Here is a 10,982-nt window from a genome sequence, read left to right as displayed (position 1 = left end):
GATGGACTGGCTCTGTCTGGAGGGTGCATACACACAAGAAGTATGCCTCGCAACTTAATGGAAGAAATCTTTTCTGTTTCAAGTACCAGACACAGTGCAGTGGCTGGTAACAGTCTATTAAAAAGCAACTTCTGTGAGATGTATAGTTGGTCAGAAAATTAAATGATGGCACAGGGTAGAAAAGGCGACTGACTGTAAGAGGCTGTACATTACACCCATTGTCATTTTTTCTGGCAAGTCAGTTTGCTAGAGAAAAGAGCACACAAAGTGCGTCATGCACACGGAACTGTAAAAGTTAAGTTTTGTCAGGAGCAGTCTACTAGTGCATGGATAAGAGAACAATAAATGCAGGCTCTGTAATGGAGGCTAGATAGGTATTAGCTGCAAGGAAGCACTAATGGAGTGAAAAAGAATAATGTTTAAATCATCAATATCCAGGTGCTTAGCATTACTTAAGAATCAAGCAATTAGGATTCAAAAAGAATAATTATCAGATTTAACAAAGAGGCCATTTAATGTTTGTCACTGTGTCATTAGTCCTATTTAAACACTAAGGAGTTAAAATGCATTGTGAGCACGAATTAGATAGTACAGTGAAACAAGTCACAACAGCTATAATTAAAAAGTGGGTAATTGCTAGAGTTAGCGCACAATAACATTGAAGATGCTATTACTTGCTCCTATGCTTCCAACAGGAAGTAACAAGCAATTGTGTGTGGATCCTGCTGAAAATATATGAAATGATAAAGAGTGTAGATGGAAAACATATGAATGAAACAGTTAATGTGAACTGTTGCCCCAGCTTTGTCATGGTTATCTGGGCTTGCCACCTACTTAGGATTTTTTCTAATTTCATTTTATTCTCACCCTTTTCAACCTTTGTACATTTTGATGTCTTCAGTCTAATCACAGTGAGGATGCCTACAACAGGCAAGATCTATTCCATTTTCCAGATATTCTTTGGAATTTAGTTGAAATTCACATAATTTAGTGAAATATCCAGGCAGATTGCTTTAGAACAGTGCAATCCACTTGTTTTATTGGAAGGTAAATGTGGAATGAGGGTTTCCAAAACTAAATTAAAAAACCCCAATGAAACTAATGCTTGATTTACAAACATGAGAGATACAGAGTAGAAAATGCACTAATCATGAGCAAACATTTTAATCCTGCTAATTATTTTAAGTGACTACCAAAGGGTGACTTCTCTTTCACTTGGAGGAATGGGAGGGCTAAAAATGGAAAACTAAAAATGCTACCAATGGGCCAAAAGCAAACAGAGAACAGAATTTAATGCACTAACCAAAGCCATTGCTGCTGAATCAAATTTCTCTCTTGATAAGATTTCAAAACCCACTAAGTACATATTACCCAGTGATGTGTGCATTCTTGGAAAAAGCTGCTGTGAATCTTCAAGGCAGCCCAGGTTTAAGCGATGTGCAAAGAACCTATGGTAATGATGATGACATTAAAGGGTTCATAGAACCAGTATCAATAGCTAGAAGCAAGATGAAGCACTAGCTTTCTGCAAGGGATCATAGGCAAAACACAAAGCTAAGGAAAAAGAGAATGTGAATTTTAAGAACAGCTGAAAACAGCAGGTGAACCCTTCTATCTACAGTCACCTAGAAAATAAGAAGTCGCTTGAAGAACAAAGATGAACTGAAACTAAAATTCTGTATGAATTAGAATTCCATCAAATAACTCCTTATTAGGAATTATGCTGAGCAAACACTGCAGTAATTTTCAGACCTTGCTCAGCATTTGATGCCCATAAGTTGGTAAAATTACATTTTCTAGAAAAACGCATCCCAGGTGAGAGGATTGTGTCACATAATCTCAGAACCACACAATAATTCTGACATTAAAACCCACTTGTTTAAGAACAAAATAATAGAATTTAGAGTTAATATATCCTTTTTAGTCAGAAATGAAGCTACCTTATTTTGCAAAATTTAATATTCACAAGTAATAATCTAGTTTAAGCACTATATAAAAAAGATAAAATGAACTGTAGTTTGAATCATTCCATCTTTTGTGAATTAGCATTATTTTCATGGATTCCATTTCAAACCTTTTGTAAAAGCAAATACTGCATTTAAAAAGCATAGTACTTTGCAAAATTTAGCTGGGTTTTCTGTATTTTGGAAATCCAAAAAAAATACTGAATGGTCAAACATGAAAGTGAAATTCCTTATAAACTTGTATTAACCAGTGAAACTAATCAGTGCTACTTCTCTGTCTAGAATGAGGAAAGCGAATCACAAAGGAGAATTTCAAGTATGATGTTTACAACTAGGTTTCAATAGTTGCCTGTCTGAGTAAACACATTCTTTCAAACTGAGGATCTTACCAATGTTAACATTGTCCCTTAAACAAATATGTAGGACAGAATGGATGGGCTTTGCTACAGGAAAGACAGTTATCAACCCTGTAAGCATCAGTAAAACAAGTAAATACTTCAATATAAGGGATCCCAGTGAGGCCTCTTCTGAAGTGCATTTTTGGGTTTGGGTCCTAGAGAGAAGAAATTACACACTTGCAGGGGAATTCACAAGAAGTAGACTTGAACTGTAAGACAGTGAATTGCCAGGGAGCTTCAGCAAATCCTTCATGCAAAGAATGATGCAGAGCAATTGTCCTGCTGGCTGAAAATATGCATGCTGCAAGAAGAACTGTAGCCAAGGAATAGCTTGCTTGGAAGCTTGCTTCCAAAAAGATACTTCTTAAATGATTCTTAGCATCAAATATGAATGTGAGCTATCAGACAGAGCAGGGTAGAGAAGAAAATAGAAATGGGTTAATTAGGTGCAGAAATTACTAGTGTTGAGCATATACTGGAGCACATCTAAGTACATTACTGTTTTTCTATGATGAATGATTAAAATAATCTCTCTTATTTTTTTCTTTCTACTCACTATCACTGCTCCATTATGTATCATTAGGGAATGGAGATTTATGTATGCAAGTATTTTCCAGGCAACAAAAGGGGGATGTAGGGGCTCTTTAGCATATGGCAGAAGAGAAAGCTAACAAGAAGATTCTAGTAGCTGGTTTACACAGTGGGCTTTGCCCACAATGGGCTAATTAACCTTAAGAAAATGAAAGATGAAAGAGGGTAAAAATCCATCTCAACTGGCAGCGCACTGTGCATGATATCAAAGAAGAGGTGTTTGGTGGAAATTAGAAAATCTGAATATACAATTGTTATGGAACAGTTGGCCTCTAATAATTCCTTTTGTATTATTAACAGGACAATTTACAGACTTGGAGGCTACATTGATACCAGTGAGTGTAAAGAACATCAGGGAACATTTCCCAGAAACTGAGAGAAAACCTTCCGTAAATTTAAACAGAAAGAATGGTTGTGGACACTGCTTTGGCCTAGGCCAACTAGCCTCCTCCTAAACAACTCCTGAGCACAGCTTAGAAGGTGGGTCCATAGGCCCAGGACCATTCCCCAGACACACTCTGCATGGGAACTTCCTGGTATTTAAATAAAAGAATATGTATCCAAGCAAATTTCTTTGAGCCGTATAGACAAATACTGAGTTTTCTGAAGCCCTTTTTACCTGAAGGTCAACTTAGCCAAAGCTATTTAGCAAAGTTATATAGAGAAACCATATCTATAATTTTAATGAACAACAACCAGCCATTTTAGGACCAGGACACTGTATACCATTAAGAAGGAAATACAGCAACTTTATATTTCCTTTATATGCAATCTCTGTGCCAATAACTGTTTGACAAAAGCCAGAGGGCACTCAGCCAGAGACTCCATTGTGGAAGGAAAGCCTCTCTGATCCAATGAAGAGAAAAACAAGATGCTTTGACCACCACTTAGGGAAACAATAACATGATCATCATCAATCAAAGTAGACCTGGGTAGCATAGAAGACATTGCTACAGTCTCAGTATGTCTAATAACACTGGTGATTAAGACTTTATTTTACGTGCCAAAGTGTGTTGCTTTCTAAAGCAAAGTTTAGAGATCAACAGCAAGTGGGATAACTGGATACAATGAGGAGAGGGGTCTTAACTAGCTTCCTAACTCTTCTGTGCACATACTTGATATAAATATGCAAAATTAGAGGATGACTGTGAGAGCTTCAGTCTGCAAGGTTGCAGTCAAATGAACCTAGAGTGCAAAACTGGAGCCTACTTCAAGAAACACATTAGGTTCATTCTTTGAGGACTAAAAAAATCCGGCTGCAGAAAACTTGGTTCCTTCACATCAGTGAAATTTATTGCGAGAGGGAGTGCTTTCCAATGTGAGCAAAACCCAAAGTCACATGAGAGTCAAAGCTGTCAATAAAGCTAGTTAAATGCTCTGTTAAAAGTGCAAGCCCAAATGAAGAGGTACATGTCTGTAATGACTTTATAAACTGGAATTTGGATTACAATTGAAACTGCCTTTACAAATCACCTTCCACAACCCTTTTTTATTTCAGCGGGCTGTTATTCAGAAATATAATAGAGGGTCCTGGGCAGCATTTATATTAAATATTTATTCTGGATTAAACAACAGCTTGGAGTGGTCTAAGGGATGAACCAATTGCCTGATGAACTGACAATGTGATAATCTATTTTCTGCTTAATGATATATTACATTAAATATTTGCATACAAAAAATTACACACAAAATTCTAACCCATGTTTTGACTAAAGGAGTATCATTCAAAACAAACAAATAAGTATAACAATTATATATTTCTATTGCTTACCTAGTATTGGCTAAAAACATTTCTCTCTCTCTCTCATTTTTTTTTTTTTTGGAGAAGGCAGATGTATCATCCAGGCTACAGCATCATTGGAGAAATGCATTGAGTATACCCCATAGGAGTACTTATTAGCTACTCACACAAGTCTAACAAGCATGATATGAATGCATAATATGCTTTGTCTTAGAAGGGGATGGTGACTGTGCAAGATGATCAAATTAATAAAATGAGAAAATCATCCCCTTATAGACTTACTGTTTGAACTTTGTGGAAATCCAGGTAAGGAGGATGGACCATTCATTCCAGGCAGAAGAACAGGAGGAAGGCCAGGGAGTCCTGGATAAGCTGCTGGCAAACTGATACCATGAAGAGAACTGCTGTCCATCATGCCTGGCTGCTGTACTGTTAATCCTAGCACATCAGTAGCCTTCTTTATGCGATCCAATTCTTGCTGTGCCATCAGCTGTCTAACCGTTGTAGGAGCTAAATAATCTTTCTCCCGGTCTAGCTGACTTCCCACAGTTTCTCTCACTTTTGTAATATGTTGTTTGGAAAAGATATGATCTCTTATGGACAAACGTGCAGAATATTTCACGCCACACAGAGAACATTCTGGCTTTGTCCCATCAGGTCCAGTCTGATTTATCATGAATGGCTTCCCTATGTTAATTTTGAATTTCTTTTCTTTAGCCCGGGCATTCTGAAACCAGACCTGAACCACACGTTTAGGCAGACCAATCTCATTCCCTAGCATTTCACATTCCTGCATGGTTGGAGTCCGGTAGTCACTAAAGCAAGCCTTGAGAACTTTAAGCTGAAGGTTACTCATTTGTGTTCGGAAACGTTTGTGGCCTGGCCGATCACTGTTTTTGGATTTAAAGGGATTGCTAGCTCCAAATGGGTTAGGTGAACTTGGATCAGCTATGCTTGAAGTTTCACTGCGGTCAGCATTATCATCAGGGTCATCAGTAATGTAGTAACTTTGGTCATGGTCACCATCTTTTTCACTGAAGTGTATTGAAGGGCTTGTTAGGGAAAAGAGAAATTTATCATCAGTATTCTCATTTGTAGGTGTAGTTGCTGCTTTTGGTAGTGTGTCATTCACAAGCGGTTTTGGTTCTTTGGGGGGTGATGCGGGCTTTGCATCCCCTGAACTGCCAGTTGTGCTTTCCATTTCATTGTTCCCCTCATCCCCTGTTGTGGCATCACTAATTGCTGTATTAATTGATGAAGTCTCATCAAAGTCAGTCTTGTTTTGATCATATCCAGAGTCAGCAGGAGGGGCATTCAAATTTTCTATATCCTCACTAGACTCTGCTTTAAAAGAAGAAGGACTTAAAAGGTTCTTCGGGGACATTTCTGCAGTTTTGCTAACAGGGGTTGATACAGTGGAGGCTAATTCATTTTCGCTTGATAATTCAGTTTTTGCTAATGACAGTGATGGGTAATCAAAAAATATGTATTTTTGTGGACTTTCTCCTCCATCTTCATTTGATATCAAAGGACTTGGAGGCAAACTATAGCCGGCCTGTTTTCCTTCGTTCCAATGTCGAGAGCGGATGTGACTTTCTAAAGCAGATTTTGCTTTAAACAGAGCTCTACAAAAAGGACATCTTTTATGGGACTGGGCTGGACCAACTGCACGGAATTGTCCCTTTCTTTCCCGGGCTCTTGTGTTCTGAAACCAGACTTGTACGACTCTCTTTTTCAGTCCCACTTCACGTGCAATATGATCTAGCATCTTTCTGGTGGGATTGGAATCTAGCAGGTACTTTTCGTAGAGTATTTCCAGCTGCTCTGGAGTAATTGTAGTTCTTAAACGCTTATCACGATGTTGATCTTCTCCACTGTTTCCTCCCTCCTTCTCACTACAGTTATTGTCTTCTTTATCATCTAGTTTCCGTTTCAGGGAACCAGAAACTGTAGCAGGGTGTGCTGTATGTGATGAGCCAGTTTGTGGTGGCATCTGAGCAAGAGAACTGTTAAGTAACTGTCCAGTCATCAAAGGATTATTTGGGTCAAATATCATGTAGGGCATATCCATTGGTCTTTCTAAAAACTGTGAGTGAAGAAATTGGTTTTGAGCTGCTAGGAAATGCATGTGCTGGTGCTCTTGCCAAAGTTCTAGAGTTGGAAAGGCAACTGTACACTGATCACACTGATACTGTAATAACTGAGGAGGTAGACTGTTCTGTAGAGAAGTCATTGAAATTGGCAAAGGACTGGAAGGAACAGGTGTGTTTTGTGATGCAGAAGGAGGTCTCCCTACAATCTGGGGTTGCTTTTGTTGCGGTGGTTGAGAAGCTGAGGGCTGAGGGTCAGAAGATGTTACTGGAGTAGACTGTACTGGTTTGGCGCTTTGGGAAGTTGCATCTGTTTGCTTAGAGGTGGTTTCATTTTGTTTTGGTTTTTCTGTGGACTCAGGTTTAGGAGAAGCCTTCTCAGGTTCTGGTTTGGGTGATGGAATCAAAGGAGTACTAGAACCAGAGCCAGAGCTTGCTGCTGTGACTGTCAAGCTTTTTGATGAGTCATTTTGGCCAGAAACTGTACAGTTCTTATACACTGTTTGATCAGAGGCATCCATAGAGTCTTCAGTTTGGCTTTCATCTTGAGCATCATCATCTTCGTCTTTATAACACTGCTTTTTCTGGTGTGTAATTAAATCAAAGATCCTGGGAAAAACCACACTGCACTTTTTGCACTGATACTGCATGTTACTGGTTCGGATGTAACGCTCATTCGTCAGTTCCCTCTTCTCATTGTCTTTAGTTTCAGCTTGATTCTCGTAACTTTTGCGAGCTTTTTGTCGTGCATTTTGGAACCATACGACAATAACTCGAGTAGGTAGGTTAAGTACAGTTGAAAGCTGTTCGATTTCATCATCCTTTGGATAAGCATTTGTGTCAAAGAAGTCTTGGAGGACACGAAGCTGGTAGTCAGTAAACCGAGTCCTGGATGACCTCTTGCTGAAAGATGCATCAGACTTGTAGGGTTCTACAGCTGAAGGTTGAGGATCTATTCTAATATCTTCCAATACTGTTATAGGAGGATTGCTGAAATTATACGGCGAATCCTTATTTCTCTGTCGTTCTTTAAACAGTGTATTTCGAAACCAGTGCTTGATAACTTTCTGTGAAAGACCAGATTTCTCAGCCATTTCTTGGATCTGCTCTTCACTTGGAGAATTGTTAATATCAAAATAAGCCCGCAAGATTTTTAACTGGTCATCTGTGATTCTTGTACGTGGACGCTTGAACTGAGAGTGCCGCAGGAAATTGGGATCTAATCCCAGCTGCTGCTGGCAAAGCTGGGTAAGATCGGCAGATAAAGTATCCATTGGTGGCAGCTGGAGGGCAAGCTGAGGAGGCAGTGCAGGGTGTTGCACTGGCTGCATCATAATTGGAGGGAAAAGTGGGAGATCAAGTGAAACGGGAAGCTGGACTTGAGGTGGGGCTGATGGTGGTGGTGGTGGAGGAGGCGGAGGCGGTGGTGGAGGAGGCGGTGGTGGAGGTGTAGGTGGTGGGGCCTGCAAAGGTGTGGGAGCTGTGTTCTGAATTTTTCCAGCTCCAGCTGAAGAAGGCTGAGAAGGAGTTGGAGGAGGAGGAGGCGGTGGTGGCGGAGGTGGTGGCGGAGGCGGTGGCGTTTCTGGAGAAGATGGAGAAATTGGATAAAGTTTGTCATACGCCTCCCTGTACTGTCGGGCAAATTTTTCTAATGCTCCGTATGGAAAAAAATGTCCATGCACATGTTCTTGATGACTCTTCAAAATAAGAATGTTGGAAAAAAGCTTACTGCAGGTTCCACACTCCAATTTGTCTGTGTTTTCACCATCCCCAGTCTTGCTTTTTTTCTGCACTTTTTGTCTGTTCTCATTGTATTGGATAACTAACTCAAACCCAAAGTTCTCCAGCAAAGCCTTGGCTGCATTCCCCCTTGCTCCAGAAGCTATTCTGGGTGGTGGGATGGCTGGTTCTGAGGATTTTGGCTTCTTCATATCTTTGCTTTCTTTTAGTCCTTCATTCTCATTAGTAAATTCTTGCTTTGGCTTCTCATGTTTTTCAGAAACTTCTTCTGACTCCTTATATGATGGCATATCCTTTATCAGCTGGCAGTCTGTACTTACTAAGGTATTTTGCTCTGCTTTCATCAGCTTACTACTTTGCTGCTGCTGCTTTTGGGACTGAAGTTGGGGTTGGGTGGACTGATACTGTTGTGCCTGTTGCTGCAGTATCTGTAGCTGGGTTTGGCCAACATGGTGCTGAGTTTGTATCTGCTGCTTCAAATCTTCAAGCAGCGATCCTGTCATACCAGCCATCCCAGGCATACCAAATGTGGCAGAACCAGGCAAACCCAGATCTGGGCTCAAGCTAAATTCTGTCCCAGGTATATAGAATGGGAAAAGGAACTGAGGCTGTTGAAACTGGAGCAGTGCTTCTGGTGTCATTGGAAAGTGAGGCAAAAAAGCTGGATTTAGAAACTGCGGTTGAAAGAACGCAGCTTGTTGTTGCAGTTCGTGCTGTAGCTGCATTTGAAGTTGTGCTGGTGACTGGGGTGGGTGATGTGTAGGCTGAGCAGAAATTAATTCAGAAGCTTGCTTTTTATTTAATTCTTTGGCATCTAAATGTGTTTCTTTGCTGTTAACTGCTGGTAAGGTCACAGATTCTAGCATTCCTTGGCTAGGGCTATTCACATTCCCTGCTACGCTATTACCGCTACTTATATTACCACTTGGTTCTAGCTTTGCAGCCCTTGCCTTTGTCTGATGAAGCACAGATCTCATATGGATTTCCAATGTAGAGCTTTGGCTATATGCAACATTACAAATGCTGCACTTATAGGGTTTGTTGTCAGTGCTGCTGTTGGTTTCTTGAGGGACAGGACTTGATGCTTCCTGCAAAACCTTTTTGAGTTTATGCAGGTGGGACACTGAGTTATAGTGGACCAAGAGAATGTTCTTTTGAGTGAAAGACTCTTTACACACTGTACACTTGTATGGGCGAGATGGATCTAGAAATTTTTCCATAGTAAAATTTGGCCCTTTTCTAAAAGGTAAGGTCCGCTTTGGTTCCGAGCCCATATCATCTGGAATAGAGCTACTATCACTTCCTACTGGACTTGCTTTACCTTCCTGGTCCATCTCATAATCTCTTTCCATTTCTTGTTCTAGTGCATGATCATCTTGTGCCATATTTTCACTTTCTCCCCACAGTTCACCATTGACAGGTAAAGATGCACACAGCTGCTGAAGTTCAGCTTCATTGAGTTCAGGGTGGCCTGCTTCCAAGTGTTTTTTTAAAGCCTGGAATGTACGGAAGCTACGTTGGCAAAGGCTACACATGGTAGCTGCCCGAATAGCGTGGTACTGGGAATGTATCTGAAGCTTCTGCATAGTCTTAAAAGCCAAGCTACAATGGTTACAGCGGTACTTATAGACATGGCGGTCAGAAACAGACAGCTGTTGCTTCTTCTGCTGCTCACTTAGCTGGTCTGTCAGAGAGTCAGTGGTCTTTACATCTTTACTGCTGCTCTTACTCCAATCGGGTGTTTCAGCAGATTCCTTAGGTGGCTTCTGTTCCTCAGTCTTAATTTCCAGTCCAGTTTTTGATTCATCGCTCCCAGGGGTACTTTTCTCATCCACAGGACTTTCACCTAGTTAGAGAAAGTGAAATGCCTTTTACACAAGTAGAAGAGAAAGCACACAGTATTCATTTTAATTTATTTTTTCATCAGAAATCAAGAAAGGCACCTAGTATGCCATTTGTCAGCTTAGCAAAATATAACAACCTGTCCTTGTCCCAGAAAATAAAGCAGGCAGGACAAACAGGAGTTTAAAAAAAAAGGAATGAAACCCATACACAATGATAAGACTGGCAGTGGCATCTGGCTGAGCAGTGGCATAGGGCTTTTCTTTCCCAGAAGGTAGGAGTTGATTGGTACAATGGGAGCACCAAACAAGAAAAGGAAAGAAAGAATAGGAAAGAGGGAAAGAGTAGAAAAATGGGGACAACAGGTAGGACAGATGATTAGAAAGAGGATGACAGTGGTCAGAGAGGAGAGGGAGGAGCATGCTGTGACAACTAAAAAAATTTCCCAGTGCATAATACAGTAAGTGTCCGGGATCAGAAACCTGCTACTGGAAATGAAGAAAACATCACTTACCTAACATTCCCCACTGATGGTGAAAGTGCCACTGTCTTTTGGGACTGGGTCTTATCTGCTGGTTAAACAAGGAGGATCTTGCCCTCAAAGTGGCTAGGCACT

At 40.5% G+C, this 10,982-nt stretch overlaps 1 protein-coding gene across 6 annotated transcripts in view; it reads right to left on the bottom strand.

The window, feature by feature from the left end:
- The window catches only part of ZFHX4 (zinc finger homeobox 4), a 197,192-nt gene that overhangs the window by 46,506 nt on the left and 139,704 nt on the right, over positions 1 to 10,982 (bottom strand). For all 6 annotated transcript variants that reach the window (XM_038130225.1, XM_038130229.1, XM_038130223.1 and 3 more), the window contains exon 9: positions 4,977 to 10,370. In XM_038130225.1, coding sequence (XP_037986153.1) covers positions 4,977 to 10,370 — 5,394 coding nt within the window. The remainder of the gene's footprint in view (positions 1 to 4,976; positions 10,371 to 10,982) is intronic.

This window comes from Motacilla alba, chromosome 2 (assembly GCF_015832195.1).
Source record: "Motacilla alba alba isolate MOTALB_02 chromosome 2, Motacilla_alba_V1.0_pri, whole genome shotgun sequence".
Classification (NCBI taxonomy): domain Eukaryota; kingdom Metazoa; phylum Chordata; class Aves; order Passeriformes; family Motacillidae; genus Motacilla; species Motacilla alba.
This window is presented reverse-complemented; position numbering and strand designations above follow the sequence as displayed.